The sequence below is a fragment of the Eucyclogobius newberryi genome, unplaced genomic scaffold, assembly GCF_026437365.1.
Source record: "Eucyclogobius newberryi isolate DKJ021-1_F unplaced genomic scaffold, fEucNew1.0.hap1 SCAF_2, whole genome shotgun sequence".
Lineage (NCBI taxonomy): Eukaryota > Metazoa > Chordata > Actinopteri > Gobiiformes > Gobiidae > Eucyclogobius > Eucyclogobius newberryi.
In genome coordinates this window covers 3,657,540-3,677,127 of record NW_027315834.1, presented here as the reverse complement: position 1 = coordinate 3,677,127, position 19,588 = coordinate 3,657,540, and the positions used below count along the sequence as shown (strand labels likewise).

At 48.0% G+C, this 19,588-nt stretch overlaps 2 protein-coding genes across 3 annotated transcripts in view; one reads left to right on the top strand and one right to left on the bottom strand.

Annotated features, from left to right (window-relative positions):
- LOC140367861 (MAM domain-containing protein 2-like) overlaps nucleotides 1–10,289 on the top strand; it is a 49,379-nt gene extending 39,090 nt beyond the window's left edge. Inside the window, exons 10-15 of one of the 2 annotated variants that reach the window (XM_072454597.1) lie at nucleotides 85–224; nucleotides 1,322–1,418; nucleotides 1,777–1,929; nucleotides 6,800–7,053; nucleotides 7,360–7,445; nucleotides 9,828–10,289. In XM_072454597.1, the coding sequence (XP_072310698.1) occupies nucleotides 85–224; nucleotides 1,322–1,418; nucleotides 1,777–1,929; nucleotides 6,800–7,053; nucleotides 7,360–7,445; nucleotides 9,828–9,873 (776 nt within the window). In that variant the 3' untranslated portion in view covers nucleotides 9,874–10,289. Of the gene's footprint in view, nucleotides 1–84; nucleotides 225–1,321; nucleotides 1,419–1,776; nucleotides 1,930–6,799; nucleotides 7,054–7,359; nucleotides 7,460–9,826 lie in introns of both variants that reach the window. The other variant, XM_072454596.1, reaches the window with a different exon arrangement.
- Nucleotides 10,290–10,473: 184 nt separating this feature from the next.
- The window catches only part of slc30a5 (solute carrier family 30 member 5), a 20,744-nt gene continuing 11,629 nt past the window's right edge, over nucleotides 10,474–19,588 (bottom strand). The window contains exons 14-17 of the mRNA XM_072453477.1: nucleotides 17,951–18,230; nucleotides 16,758–16,984; nucleotides 15,168–15,296; nucleotides 10,474–11,384 (exon numbers count right to left, since the gene is read on the bottom strand). Of these exons, the coding sequence (XP_072309578.1) occupies nucleotides 11,214–11,384; nucleotides 15,168–15,296; nucleotides 16,758–16,984; nucleotides 17,951–18,230 (807 nt within the window). The 3' untranslated portion in view covers nucleotides 10,474–11,213. The remainder of the gene's footprint in view (nucleotides 11,385–15,167; nucleotides 15,297–16,757; nucleotides 16,985–17,950; nucleotides 18,231–19,588) is intronic.

Below are 19,588 nucleotides of genomic sequence, written 5' to 3'. Positions count from 1 at the left end.
AAATGAATAATAGAAACAGGTCAAGTGACTTCTTGTTCAAAACTGCAGCAAGCCACAAATGGTCATTTATGAGTTTTTGCTCAGGTTTTAGCCAGACGGAGCAGGCTCTGAGCGTGTACCTGCAGCAGGGCCTGGTCCAGCAGAAGATCTGGACTCAGGGAGAGAAGTCCAGAGGCATCTGGATCCAAGGAGATGTCAGCTTCACTACCAGCAGCCCCTCCAAGGTATCTGCTCCATCCAAACACATCACTGTTGTTCATCACCAAACGTGCCGATGTGACTGTGCTGTTGGTGGAATACCGGCGGGATCGCCATGTTTCCACTGGTTCCCTTTGGAGAGGATCGGGACGGTCTGAAGTTGTCTCCACCAGTGCTTCATTTGGAAAGTCTGCATTGCCGGAACAAAGCGTGGCTTTAGGACCGGGGCCCAAACAAATCTAACTTTACCAGAACAAACACATAAAAGCTCAGAGATGCTAAAAATCTGACATGATTTTAAACCATATAAAGTGTATATTATTTGTCAGAGCATGTTTTATGCATGTCGCACCAGGATGTTTATTCATTCTGATGCCAATCCACACCGGATGCGACTGTTCCATCCAAAAAATAACTTTTGGCCTTCTGTTAAATCCCCCCAAAAGTAAAGTAGCCAAACTATTAAATTAGGCCCACAAAAAAATCTCAAAAAATACAACGACCAATGCTTGTTCAAAACTGGCTTCTTCTCAGCCTTATTTTACAAACAAGCAGACGTTTGGCCGGCTGAAATCCTTCTGGACCCGTCTGTTTGTAAAGAGCCTAAGACATGTTTCTGTTGTTGATACAGTTTTAATACGGTGGCTCAACTATGCAATGCACTGGTTTGAATAAACTACATTGTTTCTATCTTAATGTGTTGACTGGTCCTGGCTCTGAAGGGACAGCAACTTGTTCTGTTTCCCTTATGTTCTTTTTGTGCTCTTTTTGCTTTCTTGAGCCCATATAGGGCATCCACAGACTGAAAGGGCCGTCTAGATGGGTTTTTCTACCTCATTGAGGGCAAGGCCTGAGTCTGAAAAGTCACTCAGACCAGCACCTTCAGATTGAAAATGACTTTCAGATGGAAGTCAAAACATCTTGATTTTTAAAACATTGTCCAGTTGATTACCTTTGAAACCAAGAATCACTCCAGGACAAATGACGGATGGAATCAACTTCAACAACAAGATTTAGAGTCACCCATAACAACCATTGTAATTATGTCCCCATGAAACCTGTAAACGCGTGTGTGTGTGTGTGTGTGTGTGCGTGTGTGTGTGTGTGTGTGTGTGTGTTGCAGGTGGTGTTTGTGAGTGTGTGCAGGAGCCTGTGGGACTGTGGCTCCGTTGCCCTTGACGACATCAGCTTGGACCTGGGACAATGTGAGCTTGGCACAGGTACGTTCTCCTTCTCTTAACTAAGACGTGAGCTCATTTACCTGACATGTTTCGGCGGCAGGACTTCTGCTTTACTTCAGCCGAAACATGTCAGGAGTCATGACACTCGTCAGTCACACCAGATACAGAGAGAACCCTTTTGGGTTGAGTGCAAATCGATTCCAGCCATAGAATCTGGCAACCCAAAGTAAGGAGCTTATTCTGATTTCATGTTTTCTTCACCCCTGAAAACGTAATGTTTATATACTATTTGTATTTATATATGTCATAGCAGACATTGAGTATAGTTACTAATTTTGATAAATTACCTAAATAGTTAAATACCTGTTGACCTGTTGACCTCTCTACCCCGTTGCAGGCCTGCTGTTGGGGCCCGCTCAGTGTGACTTTGAGTTGGGGTTCTGCGGTTACTCCCAGGATAGACACAGTGATGATGCAGACTGGAACCGCAGAAGAGGACCCACTCCGACCTCCTACACCGGGCCCCGAGGGGACCACACCACAGGCCTGGGTACTCACGCACACACTCGCGCACGCACCCACTCGGGCACGCACCCACTCGGGCACGCACACACTCGGGCACGCACACACACACTCGGGCACACACACACTCGGGCACGCACACACACACTCGGGCACACACACACTCGGGCATGCACACACTCGGGCACGAACACACTCGGGCATGCACACACTCGGGCACGCACACACTCGTGCACACACACGCACAAATACACACTCGGGCACGCACACACACACTCGGGCACACACACACTCGGGCACGCACACACACACTCGGGCACACACACACTCGGGCATGCACACACTCGGGCACGAACACACTCGGGCATGCACACACTCGGGCACGCACACACTCGTGCACACACACGCACAAATACACACTCGGGCACGCACACACACACTCGGGCACACACACACTCGGGCACGCACACACACACTCGGGCACACACACACTCGGGCATGCACACACTCGGGCACGAACACACTCGGGCATGCACACACTCGGGCACGCACACACTCGTGCACACACACGCACAAATACACACTCGGGCACGCACACACTCGTGCACGCACACACTCGCGCACGCACACACTTGCACACACTCACGCACACACTCACGCACACACTCGGGCACGCAGGCACTCGCGCACACACTCGCACACACACGCACACACACGCACAAACACACACTCGGGCACGCAGGCACTCGCGCACGCACTCGCACACACACTCGCGCACACACACACTTGCACGCACACACTTGCGCACGCACACACTTGCACGCACACACTTGCGCACGCACACACTCGTGCACACACGCACACACTCGCGCACTCACTCGCGCACGCACACACTTGCACGCACACACTTGCGCACGCACACACTTGTGCACATACACACTCGCGCACGTACACACTCACGCACACACTCGCGCACGCACACACTTGCGCATGCACACACTCGGGCACGCAGACACTCGCACACACTCGCACACGCACACACTCACGCACACACTCGCACACGCACACACTCGCGCACACACTTGCGCATGCACACACTCGGGCACGCAGACCCTCGCACACACTCGCACACGCACACACTCACGCATGCAGACACTCGCACACACTCGCGCACAGACACTCACTCACACACTTGCACACACACTCACTCACACACGCACACACTCACACACACACACTCACTCACACACACACTCACACACACACACACACACTCACTCACACACACACTCACACACTTGCACACACACTCACTCACACACACACACTCACTCACACACTCACACACACACACTCACTCACACACACACTCACACACACACACACCCACTCACTCACACACGCACACACTCACACACGCACACACTCACACACACACCCACTCACTCACACACGCACACACTCACACACGCGTACACTCACGTACGCACACACAAGGATTGTGCCATCTTAGGTTCAGTCATCACTGGTACAGCAACATCTGAAACGGTCAATCATGTGAACAGTAAAGAACACACTACATGTAAAACATGTATGATATATATATATATATATATATATATGATATTATTGATTTTATTTTTATATAAATCTTTATTATAGCATTGCTAGCTGTGAGTTTAATTTCTGTTCCTAACTGGCCTGACCATAAGCCATTTCAAAGAGGAACATTTTAAGCCTGGACTTAAATGAAGAGACTGTGTCGGCCTCTTTAACATGGACAGAAGCTGATTCCATCACACAGGAGCTCTACCTCCTACTGTGCTTTTAGAGACTCTTGGGACCAGCAGAAGGCTCTACCTCCTACTGTACTTTTAGAGACTCTTGGGACCACCAGAAGGCTCTACCTCCTACTGTACTTTTAGAGACTCTTGGGACCACCAGAAGGCTCTACCTCCTACTGTGCTTTTAGAGACTCTTGGGACCACCAGAAGGCTCTACCTCCTACTGTACTTTTAGAGACTCTTGGGACCACCAGAAGGCTCTACCTCCTACTGTACTTTTAGAGACTCTTGGGACCACCAGAAGGCTCTACCTCCTACTGTACTTTTAGAGACTCTTGGGACCACCAGAAGGCTCTACCTCCTACTGTGCTTTTAGAGACTCTTGGGACCACCAGAAGGCCAGCATTTTGAGAGAAAAGAGCTCTGTTTGGATGATCTGGTTCTATAGCATCTTTGAAGTAGGATGGGGCCATGTCATTTATGGCTTTGTAAGTTCGGAGTAGGATTTTTAATTTGATTCTAAACTTCTTATTTTACTTTCTGTTTGTATATACTTTAGATTAGCAAATACGCACTGCAGTGCACTTTATTGAGTAACGGGCGGTCTGCAAGTAACTCTTAAAATAAGGCTTGTAAGGGTAGGTTTTAAATATGAAGTATTGAAGGTGGGACTGGGTGTCAAAGGCCTAAATGGCCGTGAGGACGAAGAAGGATGCATGTTCTCCTCAGCTTTTGTACCGTCCTGTGATGTGAATGTCTCCAAACACTGTGACGGTGTTCTCCAAACACTGCTCTCCTGATCTCGAATATCTTTTCATCAACTGCAAACCATTCTACCCTCCACGTGAGTTTACGTTGTAGAACGGACCTTCCCGGACTCCTTGTGTATTATTATGGGCAATTTTAACAAGGGGAACCTCAGACATGAACTACTGAAGTACAGACAGTTTATTAAAGTCCTGACCAGAGAGCAGAACACGCTGGATCACTGCTACACAACAGTCAGCAACGCCTTCTGCGCCGTGGCCCGGGCCACGATCTTCAGACCACGTCATGGTTCACCTGATCCCCACTCACAGACAGAGGCTGAAGCTCTCCAAACCTGTAGTGAGGACTTCCAAGAGGTGGACCAACGAGGCAGTGGAGGAGCTATGTGCTTGTTTGGACATCACAGACTGGGAGCTTTTCAGAGCTGCCACAGACAGTTTGGATGAGGACACGGACACTGTGACGTCATACATTAGATTCTGTGAGGACAGCATTATACCATCACACACTAAAGTCATTTTCAACAATGACAAACCCTGGTTCACACCCAAACTGAGGCAGTTGAGACAGCAGAAGGAGGCAGCGTGGTGATAGAGAGCGCTACATAGATGGCAAAGTATGGATTTAGCAGGGAGGTGTCGAGAGCTAGATCTCAGCACAATACGCGTCTGAAGCAGCAGTTCTCCAACAACAACCCCGCCTCTGTGTGGAGTGGGCTCCGGCTTCTCACCAACTACAAGCCAGAGCCCCCCATCTGCAGACGACAGAAAACTGGCCCAGCAACTCAACTCCCTGCCCCACTGTGGCCACCTCTGCCAACCCAACCCCGGTCCCCCCACCTCCCCGCCCCTCTCAGAGTTCAGGAGCAGGATGTGTGCAGACTATTTCGTAAATCCAACCCTTGAAAAGCTGCTGGGCCAGACGGTGTCACTTCGGCCACCATAAGACACTGTGCAGGCGAGCTGGCCCCTGTCTTCACTGGCATTTTTAACATCTCCCTGGAGTCATGCCATGTCCCAGACTTCTTCAAGTCGTCCATTATTGTCCCTGTCCCCAAGAAGGCCCGGATCACTGGACTTAATGACTACAGACCTGTGGCGCTGATTTCTGTAGTGATGAAGTCATTTGAGCGCCTGGTCCTTCCCCACCTCAAGTCTTTCATCTCCCCCTGCTGGACCCCCTGCAGTTCACCTAAGAGCCAACAGGTTTGTGGACGACACCATCAACCTGGCACTCTACCTGCAGCATCTGGACTCACCAGGACCCTATGCCTGGATCCTGTTTGTGGACTTCAGCTCTGCATTCAACACCATCCTCCTGCTCTGCTCCAGGACAAGCTCTCCAAGCTCAACGTGCCTGACTCCACCTGCAGGAGGCCTGATGGAGGCGGTGTGTGCGGCTGGGGAAGAATGTCTCAGACACAGACTATCAGCACAGGAACTCCACAGGGCTGTGTACTTTCTCCTCTGCTCTTCTCCTTGTACACAAATTGCTGCACCTCCAGCCACGACTCCATAAAACTAATCAAGTTTGAGGACTCCCTCCTCTTCCTCTGCATCATCATCACCAGGACCTCAAGTGGGGCCCCACCATCAGCTCCTCGTCAAGAAGGCCCAGCAGAGGATGTTCTTCCTGCGGCAGCTGAGAAAAGCCAAGCTGCCGGCGCAGGTGATGGTGCAGTTCTACACAGCCATCATTGAGTCCATCCTCACCTCCTCCATCACCTCCTCCATCACCGTGTGCTACGCTGGAGCCACAGCCAGGGACAAACAGAGACTACAGTGCATTGTGCGCTCTGCTGAGAAGGTGATCGGCTGCGGACTTTCATCTCTGCAGAACCTGTACGTCTCCAGGGCTTTGGGACGAGCAGGTCGGATCACAGCCGACCCTTCTCACCCTGGGACGTGGGACTATTTGAGCCACTCCCCTCAGGCAGGAGGCCACTCCCCTCAGGCAGGAGGCCACTCCCCTCAGGTAGGAGGCTACGGTCCATCTGGACCAGAACCTCCCGCCACAAGATCAGTTTCTTTCCCTCTGCCGTTGGACTCATGAACACTTCATTAACACTGTCACTTTAATCATAATTTAATCACTCACTGCACTGTTCACTTTCTGCACTACGTATGTATATCTGTACAACTGTCAATTTGTGTACATATTAAGCCTATTTCTCATTTTTATCTCATATCTTATTGTTATGACTTATTCATTGTTCATTGTTTTATTGTTTTGTGTTGCATCGAATCACCAGGACAAGTTCCTATGTTTGTGAATTTTGTTCATTGACAATGACAATAAACCTTTTCTGATTCTGAACACTTAACCTTTTACCATATTTGTTTCCAGGATACTACGTGCACCTGGAGGCGTCGCCGCTGCTGCCAGGACAGAGCGCCCGGCTGCGCTCACCCTCCCTGCGGGGCTCCCGGGGGCCACAGTGCCTCATCTTTTACTTCCACATGTACGGCTCTGGCACGGGGCGGCTGAGCGTGCACGTGGACGAGGGCGGAGACGTGCGCAGGCTGTGGGAGAGCGAGGGTGAGCGGAGCATGGGCTGGCTTAGGGCAGCGCTGCAGTACCAAAGCGACAGACGGCATCAGGTAACGTGCCCCTGTCTCCAGGATCTCACCCTGTTGCACACCAGCTACTATGGACATAAAACAACTGTTAATACAGAAGTTCTCATTAACAGTGTGTAGGTAAAAGACAAAAAACTCTTTATCTTTATGATCATGAGCTCCATGTTTAGTCCTGACCTCAGCTCAGAGTGCGAGATGGTTCATATGGCACAAACATGTCCAAGATGTACTTTGGTGCTTGGCCATGGAGAGACTTTTACACGAGCAGAGCTGCTTTAAAGTCTCTTTTCTGTGGCCTGACTGATAAACGTGTGTGTGCTTGTGCAGATTGTGTTTGAGGCCACGCGAGGATCTTCTGTCCGCAGCGACATCGCCATCGACGACATCAAGCTGGAGAGTGGCCCCTGCTCAGCCACTGCCCGGACAGGTAACACAAGTGGTTTGTTTCACCCTGTGTTTGGCCATTTCCCCTTTCATTATGAAAATGCAAATGACAGGTTAGACAACACATTTCACTCAAATGTACTAAACATGATTATATTTCAGAACGTTTTGTAATTGTACTTCCTGGTTGGACCTGGGCAGCATTGCGTTATCACACATAGTCTAGAGAGAACAGCAGCCGTAAGTGAGGAAAGAGCAATGTTTGAATAGAAACTAATGATAGAATAAAAAATAGAGCAGTAAAAATCATACATAAATAAGTGTTTAAATTAACATATAATGGTATATTTGTGGTCCTAATGAAGCAGAGAACACGTAACCCGCGTCTGTCAGGACTTTGCTTTTCTGAATTATGAAAACAAATATTTACCCTAATTTTAAAGTTTTATTTTTCAAATTGTCCTCAAAAACTGCAAAATTCACAGATAAATAACTATGCTCAATATTGACAACAGGTTCTGTACCACCAAACTAAGTCATAATTATAAAAATATATTGAGAGTAAATCGTACTGTGCATCCGGAAAGTCACTTTTTCCACAATTTGTTATGTTACAGCTTTAGTCACATAAGTATTCACAGAGTTTACCATGACACTAAAATTGGTCTCAGGTTCATAGTTTTTCCACGGATCATCTTTGAGATGATTCTAAAACTTGACTGAAGTCCACTTGTGGTAAACTCAGTTGTCTATATGAGCTCCCACAGTTTAAAAAGCCCTGTTCACACCAAAGCCTCAAAAGCGTCCAGTTTAAATTCAAAGTCTATGTAAACGCTCGTTTTGCGGCGTGATTCCTCAGTTTTGAACATTGGACGCGGCGCGTCAGGGACGTTTGAGCGCCGTACGCTTTGGACAAGCGTCCAGAGCGTCCAAAGTGTCCAAAGCGTCCGACACAGAAAAGTTGGACAGAGCTCAACTTTTCTGCGGCAGACGCGGCACAGCAGCCAATCAGAGATGACGCTCCAGTGACGACCCGGAAGAAGACCCAAAACAAACCCCGAAATGACAAAAAAAATGCAGCTCTTAGAGAAAATAAGGATATTGACTAAACTCTGCTCACCTCTGAAGTTTCTGCGGGTCTCACACAGGCCCCGGAGCCCATCGCCTCCGTTTTTGGACTCTGTAAAGTTAATTCACCATTGCCACTTTCTCCACTTGTTCTTCCATCGCACAGCTACAGAGAAACACAGCATCCACTCCACTGCACATGTGCTCTGGACTCCTTGGACGCAAATCTGCTAGTGAGTTGATTTTTTGGACGCTTGTCCTGGACATCCTGGACGCCCCGGACGCGAGTCCGAGGCGTCTGCCTTCAAATGTACAGGTGTCCAAATTCTGCGTTGGGCGCGAATTTAACGCGCTGGTCTGAACGCCCGTTCAGAGGGCAAACCAAGCCATGAAGTCCAAGGAATTGTCTGCTGACCGCTGAGACAGGATTGTATCATGGCACGGATCTGGGGAAGAGTACAGAAACACGTCATTGAAGCTCTCTGAGCACACTGGCCTCCATCATCTGTAAATGGAAAAAGTATGGAACCACCAAGACTCTTCCAACCAAACTGAGCAACCGGGGGAGACCAAGAATGTGATGGTCACTCTGACAGACCTGCAGCGTGTCTCAGTTGTAGTGAACTGGAATGGCGGCCGTGAGGCTTTTACTATAGCACCATCTCCCAAACTTTGGGGATTTTCTGATGTCTCTGGCACAAGGAGGGGCTTCACTTTGAACACGGAAAATTGGAATTGGAATAAACCTTTCCTAAAATGACTGCTTTCAATTATAATGAACTCTCAGGAGACATTTTCTCTCCCAAGATGAGAGCTAAAACTCAGCTAAAAAAATATGCAGTTTTCTCTTATGTGGGTAAGAGACTTTACCCACATAAGAGATTTACTGTAAAGTTTGATTTGTAAATGTCCTGAGGATGTTTACGCTGTACCATTTGGTAATATCGCCTATAATGTTCTACATATTAGACAATTAATATCCCACTTCCATCTCAGGCCTCCTGGTGTAAAATGTTGAGGCAAATAATGTATTTAATGGGAAAAGGCTTAACAAAACAAAATGTGGAAAATCTCAAAGTCTGTCCTTTGAAAATACCAGATTGTGTAAATTTTTAATGTTTTGTCCATCAACTTATAAATTACTCTTCATTCGTCATTTCTTGGACCACTATTTTGTACTTGTACTTGAGTAAAATGATTTGGAGGTAATGGTAGTCTTGTGTGTACATTTAGGCTACTCTACGCATCTCTTTATGATTTACTGAACATCTCCTACACCAACCAACACTCAGCAAGTGAGATTATGATTTTTGTCAACTCTCTCTCTCTTTTTCCTCTGCAGCAGTAGAAGACCTGGATGTCAGAGGTCACTCCAATGATCTCGAGTAGTTTTTCTGCCTGAGAGACCGGGACAGGTGTGACTTTGAGCAGAACTATGAGGGCCGGACTGCACCAACCAAAGCTTAGTTTACAAGTCTGAATTACCACCTGCTACAGATTGGGCCCTATAAAACTTTACATTTATTTTTACACTCACAAATACCAACTAGCTACAAGTAGCAACATATTACAGCACTGCAATACTGAGACCAAAATGTACATTTCAATCAAAGAATAGTACTATTTTATGAATGATTCGTGTGCATCATTGGCCAACATGGCGGCAGTACAACTACAGTGAGGCAGGTGCTTGTTCTACCACAGAAGACAAACTGAACCTCTGCAGTGCAGCAGACGTCCAGCAGAGGGGCGCTCTGTTTATATGCATTAGATTAATGCGCTTTGCCAAAATAAAAACTGACCAAACAAAAACCCTGATATGTCTGTGTGTTTACTACAGCGCTCTAGAACTTTCATTATATTACCAGTGGTTCATTTTCAATCTGAGAGTGGTATAAATCAAACAACCCTCACCCCATACAGCCTTGTGCTCCACCCCTAGGTTGGCATTCGGGAACCACTGAGCTAATATTTGATCCACGTTCCAAATAAAATATCCAATTATTTTTATTAAAACACATTCACACACTGTACAGAGTAAAACAAAGTGAGAAAGTCTCTTTGGTCCATTTCCTGCTCATATGATCCTGATCACGCTCTCGCTGGCATCGGTCCATCGCAGGCTGATTTTAAGAACTAGGTTTTTAAAAGCAAAGGCCATGTGACAAAACAGGATCCAGAATTCTGAGAAGTGACACGCCTGTGAAAAGTCTGTCAAATAAAACACTTTCAATTCCAGAATGGAGCAAACGTGAAGTAGAACATGTGATTTTAATGAAGAAACTGGGATTAACCTCAGAATATCACAAAGTATGAAAACTGTAGGTGGTTTAATCAAAGTAAAACCTCTCATTGCTTTGTTTTAACACATTTACTATTGTATTTTACGACGTTCGTTTGTTTAAAAGAAGATTGAGAAATATTGAGCCCACAGTATAGTTCGTTTAATTTTCAGAAATACACTATTTACCAAAAATGATTAACACATTTTGAGGTTAGAAAGTTGTATTTTTTCCAGCCGCAGAAAAGCCAACAAACATTTGTAACATGAAAAATTGTTGCTTATTTTAGTTATAAATACTTAAAATCATTAGTATTTAGAGCTGATGTCAGTTAATTATTGAAAATATATTCTGGGCTGCTACTTCATTTTGCCTCCATTCTGATGACAGCATTTTAACTCCTGATCACATGATGCAGGTCACATGATGCAGGTCCCGTGGTGCAGATCACATGATGCAGGTCCCGTCGTGCAGGTACTTCATAGAGTCCATCTGCTGCGTGATGTGGAGCACGTCCGTGAAGCCCGTGCTGAGTCCGGACATGTGCTGGAAGTAGGCCTCCTTCTCCACCTGCACCGACAGGTTGTTCACGCCTGCGTCCTTCAGCACAGACGTCACCTGGAGCAGAGAGAGAGAGAGAGGCAGAGAGAGAGAGAGAGGCAGAGAGAGAGAGAGAGAGGCAGAGAGAGAGAGAGAGAGGCAGAGAGAGAGGCAGAGAGAGAGAGAGAGAGAGGCAGAGAGAGAGAGAGAGAGGCAGAGAGAGAGGCAGAGAGAGAGAGAGAGAGAGGCAGAGAGAGAGAGAGAGAGGCAGAGAGAGAGAGAGAGAGAGAGGCAGAGAGAGAGAGAGAGAGAGGCAGAGAGAGGCAGAGAGAGAGAGGCAGAGAGAGAGGCAGAGAGAGAGAGAGAGAGAGAGGCAGAGAGAGAGAGAGAGGCAGAGAGAGAGAGAGAGAGGCAGAGAGAGAGAGAGAGAGGCAGAGAGAGAGGCAGAGAGAGAGAGAGAGAGAGGCAGAGAGAGAGAGAGAGAGAGGCAGAGAGAGAGAGAGAGAGGCAGAGAGAGAGAGAGAGAGAGAGAGAGGCAGAGAGAGAGAGAGAGAGAGAGAGAGAGAGAGAGGCAGAGAGAGAGAGAGAGAGAGGCAGAGAGAGAGAGGCAGAGAGAGAGAGGCAGAGAGAGAGAGGCAGAGAGAGAGAGGCAGAGAGAGAGAGGCAGAGAGAGAGAGGCAGAGAGAGAGAGGCAGAGAGAGAGAGAGAGAGAGAGAGAGAGAGAGAGAGAGAGAGAGAGAGGCAGAGAGAGAGGCAGAGAGAGAGAGAGAGAGGCAGAGAGAGAGAGAGAGGCAGAGAGAGAGAGAGAGAGAGAGAGGCAGAGAGAGAGGCAGAGAGAGAGGGCAGAGAGGCAGAGAGGGGCAGAGAGAGAGGCAGAGAGAGAGGCAGAGAGAGAGAGAGAGAGGCAGAGAGAGGGGCAGAGAGAGAGAGAGAGAGGGGCAGAGAGGCAGAGAGAGAGAGAGGCAGAGAGAGGGCAGAGAGGCAGAGAGAGAGACAGAGAGAGGGGCAGAGACAGAGACAGAGAGAGGGGCAGAGACAGAGACAGAGAGAGGGGCAGAGAGCAGAGAGAGAGAGAGGAGAGAGAGCAGAGAGAGAGAGAGGCAGAGAGAGAGAGGAGAGAGAGAGAGGCAGAGAGAGAGAGAGGTGCAGAGAGAGAGAGAGAGGCAGAGAGAGAGAGAGAGGCAGAGAGAGAGAGAGAGCAGAGAGAGAGGCAGAGAGAGAGAGAGAGAGAGGCAGAGAGAGAGAGAGAGAGAGGCAGAGAGAGAGAGAGAGAGGCAGAGAGAGAGAGAGAGAGAGAGAGGCAGAGAGAGAGAGAGAGAGAGGCAGAGAGAGAGAGGCAGAGAGGCAGAGAGGCAGAGAGAGAGAGCAGAGAGAGAGAGGCAGAGAGAGAGAGGCAGAGAGAGAGAGAGAGAGAGAGAGAGAGAGAGAGAGAGAGGCAGAGAGAGAGGCAGAGAGAGAGAGAGAGAGAGAGAGAGGCAGAGAGAGAGAGAGAGGCAGAGAGAGAGAGAGAGAGAGAGAGGCAGAGAGAGAGGCAGAGAGAGAGGCAGAGAGGCAGAGAGGGGCAGAGAGAGAGGCAGAGAGGCAGAGAGGGGCAGAGAGAGAGGCAGAGAGAGAGGCAGAGAGCAGAGAGAGAGAGAGAGAGGCAGAGAGAGGGGCAGAGAGAGAGAGAGAGAGGGGCAGAGAGGCAGAGAGAGAGAGAGGCAGAGAGAGGGGCAGAGAGAGAGACAGAGAGAGGGGCAGAGACAGAGACAGAGAGAGGGGCAGAGACAGAGACAGAGAGAGGCAGAGAGAGAGAGAGGCAGAGAGAGAGGCAGAGAGAGAGAGAGAGGCAGAGAGAGAGAGAGAGGCAGAGAGAGAGAGAGGGGCAGAGAGAGAGAGAGGGACAGAGACAGAGACAGAGAGAGGGGCAGAGACAGAGACAGAGAGAGGGGCAGAGAGAGAGAGAGAGGCAGAGAGAGAGAGAGAGGCAGAGAGAGAGAGAGAGGCAGAGAGAGAGAGAGGGGCAGAGAGAGAGAGAGGGACAGAGACAGAGACAGAGAGAGGGGCAGAGACAGAGACAGAGAGAGGGGCAGAGACAGAGACAGAGAGAGGGGCAGAGACAGAGACAGAGAGAGGGGCAGAGACAGAGACAGAGAGAGGGGCAGAGACAGAGACAGGGAGAGGGGCAGAGACAGAGACAGAGAGAGGGGCAGAGACAGAGACAGAGACAGAGACAGAGAGAGGGGCAGAGACAGAGACAGAGACAGAGACAGAGACAGAGACAGAGAGAGGGGCAGAGACAGAGAGAGGGGCAGAGCAGAGACAGAGACAGAGACAGAGACAGAGACAGAGAGAGGGGCAGAGACAGAGAGAGGGGCAGAGACAGAGACAGAGACAGAGACAGAGACAGAGAGAGAGAGAGGATTACAGACACGCAGCACCAGCAGCCTCACGGCCAGAGTCCTGCACCGCTCAGCAGCTTTGGTTCTGCGCAGTGTTTGAACACGATATTGATATAAGTTTTCCCACTTAAACTATGGAGGGTCTGAAATGTTCATTGTAGGTGCAGGTCCAGGGTCCAGAAGTCCATGTTTCTGGCAGTGCTTTGAAACAAGTGACATCATGACAGCACATCTGCGCCTCCTAGTGGTGTGCATGTGTAAAGAGCTTCCCTCTTATGTTTTCCTGTTTAGCTTATATCACAGTAAACACAATTAATGATGATACTAATTCTCATAGAAGAGTCCTACCTTTTACCACTCTGTTAATTAAAAACATTGCCTACATAAGGCTAACAAAAAATACGTTTTGTTGTCGTTTTGGGTCCTAATTTGAGCAAATAAACGCAATAATATCGGTATTGCAGTACTTTACAGTATTATGTTTTCCAATATGGTGGAGACACATAGGACTCTGTGGACTTCAGAAGGACATCTGCACTGAAGCTCATGACGTCACAGGCCTGCTTCTGTTCACATTGAAAGGTCCCAAAACATGCTGAATCGACTTTTCTGAGCTTTAACCTTCTTACAGTGCTATCGGTGCCTCATATGTGCCCAAAGTGTCTTTTTTTTTTATTGATTCCCGCTGTTTTTATCAAGAGTACAGTCTTTGTCCTCCTCCTCGGATGTGCAGAAAAACAGGTGCTCTCACTTTATCCCCCTCCCCCCCCCCTTCCCCCCGCGCCCGGGGGAAAGGGGGGGGGGGTGAGAGACGCGGAGACGGCGTGTACGCGGAAGAGCGCCACCGCGGTTAGTTTCACGTTGGACAGGAGAGCCTGCTGCGCTGTGAACCTTCAGACTTGTTGGGTGGAACCTACAACTAAAGTTACATTTGAGTGCTGGCACTATTGCCACGATAAAGAAGACGATGGAGCGCATAGCTGTACATACACCGTCTCCACGCTGAGACTACGTCACGGGGTGGGCGGGGGAGGCAGATTGCTCTTCGCAAGGGTGGGGTCCAATCTCAAACCAAGCCGTGTGCATTTCCAAGTTTGTGAGCGGGTCCAATTTATGGGTGACATAACTATTATGTTACGGGCGCAGTACCACCTGTGACCAGAGGGCGGCAGTGCCTCCTGTAGGGAACAGTGTCTCAGCGTGTTGGGTGGAAAAGAGAAGAAAAGAAGGGCACCTTGAAGTTTAGAGTAAGAATTTTGACTAAATACAAAGAAGAACACTGGAAATGGATGAAATTCAAATAATGAAATTGATTAACGGATTAAATTCAAATTAGGTGAATGCAGTTTTCTGTTCGTCTTGAGTTAATTTCATGTGTTCTTGTTTCTTGTTCGGGGCTCGTGTATATTTATGCTTTCATATTTCCCACACAAGTCTATAGTCCAGTGTGTGTGTCTTTAGGTCCTACACGGCTGAGCACCTGCTGTATGATGCGCTGCTCCACCACATCGGGCAGGACCTGCAGGTGGATGGTGCCGCCCAGAGTGCTGGCCGAGTGTCTCCAGAAGTGAGGGTCTCTGTACGAGATCACGCCCTCAATCTTCTCGATCTGAAACAAAATGACACAGGATCAACTCAGGCCTGGTGTACAACCAAAGAGGAGGGACGGAGGAGGGACGGAGGACGAACAGAGGAGGGACGGAGGATGGACAGAGGGACGGAGGACGGACAGAGGAGGGACGGAGGACGGACAGAGAAGGGACAGGAGAAACAGAGGAGGGACGGAGGAGAAACAAAGGAGAGACGGAGGAGAGACAGAAGAGGGACAGAGGAAGGACGGAGGAGGGACAGAGGAGGAACGGAGGAGAAACAGAGGGGGAACGGAAGAGAGACAGAGGAGGAATAGAGGGACAGAGGAGAGACAGAGGAGGAATAGAGGGACAGAGGAGAGACGGAGGAGGGACAGAGGAGGGACAGAGGAAGGAGGGACAGAAGCAGGACAGAAGAAGGACAGAGGAGGGAGTGAATATTGCGCGAGAGGCCAAAGCTGTGACTGGTTCTAAACCCGGGACAGACGTGTGTGGGGGGAACAGAGGCTGACCCTCTCCTCTGATAACCTCTAAATACAAGAGTGTAGCGTAACGTTTGATAAACGTCTTGTACCCCCCTTGGCACGGCTATGCGGCCCCCCAATCAGGCGCGCCCCACACTTTGAGAAGCTCTGCCCTAGATCACGAATGAGTTTATGCACTAGTATCGGTTGGTATCCCCAGATATTCAACATCCAAGTATCAATATCAGGACTAAATCAGGATCTTTTGCATCTCTGACAGTGTCGTGCGGTCAGGGCAAGCAAGGCAAGCAGTGATATAGAAAAGTTACGAGTTACAACTACATCTATCTACCCTTAGTTCTGCTGTCACTGTGTTGACTATTGGCCTCTACAGGCCACAGAGCAGTACTGCAGGAAGTTTGTTCTTTTGCTGCTCAGTCTCTTGCTCTTTCATGTTCCGCTCTCCAACATGAGCTTTTAGAACCTGAGCGAGCAGCAGCTTGTTTTAGAGGTCTGCACATGCTCAGAGGACACACAGCCTCAAACCACACTGAATAAACCTGTGAGGCACATGTGGCACAACCTGCAAATATCTGAGGAGGTACGAAGCAACAGCAGTGCCAAGTTTCAACAAGTGACTTTCTTGTTGTTTGTAGCTAAGGCTCTTTTCGCGTTTCTAATGATTAGACATTAGTCATATAATAACACACTGTACATTCACATTTGTGTTTAGTCCCATCAGCAAGTACAATGACATGGTAGTTTAACAAAGTAAAATAGGCATTTTCCTTCATCTGGGAAAGACTGACCTTTGTGTGTAAATGTTTTTTTCCCTTTTGCGTGAAAATGTTATCCACTAAATTATCATCCACCCAAAGTCTGCTTGTCCATCCACAAAAGTCACCGCTAATGCTCTAGTAATAAAATAATACTATATGCCCTTTATATTGGGATCAAAATCTGGAATGTTTGCTTGGATAAGATTGGTAGGAAAAAGAAAATGTCCCTGAAGCGTACCTTCTCCAGAGCCGTGCTGAGGTCCTTCTCCTGCTCATGTGGCATCCTCAGTAGCAGCACCTCGCAGGCGTCTTTGATCAGAGGCAGCACACTGAGGAAGATGAGTGTGGCGATGAAGAGCGAGCAGATGGGGTCAGCGATGAGCCAGCCGAACTGACGGATCAGGATGGTGGAGATGATGACGCCCACGCTGCCCAAAGTGTCGGCCAGGACGTGGAGGAAAACGCCTTGGAAACCAACAGATGTTTACAACTTAAAACAACGGATTGACTGAAAACTACACGTGACTTTGTCTCAGTCGGGCGTTCCTTCAACAGGATTGGTGTTAGCACTCCATCTACTGGAAGTATGGGGAAATAAACTAAAGCTAGCTAATAGACTTAAAAAGAGCTGATGAATCCTGCAAAGTAAGCTCTGAGCCTCACAAACCCTCCAACCAGAATGTCCTAGTTTCATCACCAATACCGTTCAGAGCCTCTTATTTACTCATTTTAACCATTTATTCTATTCATTTATTTTAGGCTTAGTATGTTATGCATTTATATCCTGGTTTTATTCAAATTTTACCCAGTTTCTAACCAATTTGTGTTAATCTTCTACTCATATTAAAATTGTATCTTTTTTTAATCACTTTTAAGATCCCCATTGTTTCCTCTGAGGAGCCCTGTGGTCGGCTGTGGCTGCTGGGGGCCTGGCTCGTGGGCCCCTGGCGGTCTCACCTCATGTCCTGTAGCTGTGAGCGGCTCCTGGTGCAGCCTGGCTCCTCTGATTACATATCCTCAACTGGTTCATCTGTACTCAACCGCTTGTATTTGAGTGTGTGCGCATGCGACTGAATGTGTGTGGGTTTATGGGCGGCTTGTGGGCTGATCGGGTGGGATGTGATCATGTGGGAATGTTTTTATGCACTTTAAAGCCTTTTGTGTTACATTCTAAGTATGAAAAGAGCTTTAAAAAAAAAAACAGCTTGATTTGATTTATCTCCTCCAAGTAATTCCCTCCAGAGCCATTAGACTGAGATCTAACTCAATTCCTGTTGAGGGAAACGCCTGACTGGAATGAAGTCACATGTGCTTTTTGTAGACCAAGAGCCCTTTTTGAAGTTTTAAAAGATGAGATGCAAAAAGAAACTCAAGAACAAAACAAATCATACATAATACGTGTGCTTTCAAATGTAATAACACTAAACCCACCTCTCATGTTGGCGTTCATGCCCCCTCCAGAGCTGTGGGCGTGTCCTCCATGGCTGTGACTTCCATGTCCCCCGTGTCCTCCGTGTCCGTGCCCTCCATGACTGTGTCCGTGTCCTCCGTGACCGTGTCCGTGTCCTCCGTGTCCGTGCTCGCTGTGGGAGTGGCCGTGGTGCGAGGGCCCGTGGTCATGTGACGAGCAGCTTTTCCCTCCGTGGCTGTGGGCGTGGCTGAAGGCACAGATGCCCACCAGGTTGACCAGAAGGCCCCCCACGGACACAGGCTGGAAAAAAACACACACACACATTGAGAGGGACAGAACCAGAGTCAAGTAACACATGAACCAAAATGTTGCTTAAATAAAACATTAGGCTTCTCTCTGGCTATATACTCTTGGAAAAACTTATTAGTATTTCATGTGTATTTGTTTGTTTTGATCATACATGTCAGTCCTGCCCACAGCTCCAGCCTGTCCATCCTGGTTTAGTCCTAGTTTAGACCTGGACACATACAACTTGGGTCGTTAAGGCCTGTTGAGATCTGGCCAACTCCCCCAAGTACCATATTTTTCAAAAAATGCATTATATAGAAGAGAAAACATATACAAGTCGCATTTTGGGGGGAAATCTATTTGATAAAATCCAAGAACAGGCATTTCATCTTCAAATACAATTAAAAATAATAAGAGATGAGAGAACATGGTGAATAGGTGTACGTATGCTAACGCTAACACCTTCAGCTACATGACGTATGCTAACGCTAACACCTTCAGCTACATGACGTATGCTAACGCTAACACCTTCAGCTACATGACGTATGCTAACGCTAACACCTTCAGCTACATGACGTATGCTAACGCTAACACCTTCAGCTACATGACGCACAGACAACGAACTGTGGTAAGTGTCTGGTATGTTAACGTAACATATTAACAGTTATTCAGATAACTATAGCATAAAGAACATGCTAACAAGTTTACCAAAGCATCAGTTTTACCCCAAATCACTAAATCCACTGAATTCTTCTTCCTCTGTGTCACTTCTAAACAACTCCACAAACTCCAGAGGAAGAGGAAGTGCAGATTATTCTTCTGCGTCTCTTAGAGCCTAGAGCGCCCTCTTGTGGTTGTCAGTGTGAAAATAAATAATATGACATAAGTTGCTCTGGAGTATAAGTCGCACACCGGCCAAAACTATGAAAAAACGGTACCTCATTCGAACCAAACAGCCACTGCACAAAAGACTCTATCAACACAGAAGGCACTCAAATTCTGGTTTGCAATAAGCTGTGCATTTTCATCAAAAACCCACAAAGTACTGGTTTGAAGAGAGTGAGATGCAGGAGAAGGGATGGTTTGAAAGAAGTCTGAAGGCCATTTTTGTTACAAAAGAAAATCCTTCTTTATATAGGAATGGGAGTTTATTTTAAGTGGTTTGAAATGTCTGACGAAGGAATACTTTGAGGATCTCCTTAATCCCACTGTCACGTCTTCCGAAGAGGAATCAGAGACCGGGGAATCAGAGGCTGGCTCGCCTATCACCCAAGCTAAAGTCACTGAGTTTGTTTGCTAACTCCTCAGTGGCTCCGGAGGTGGATGAGATCCGCCCGGAGTACCTAAAGTCTCTGGATGTTGTAGGACTG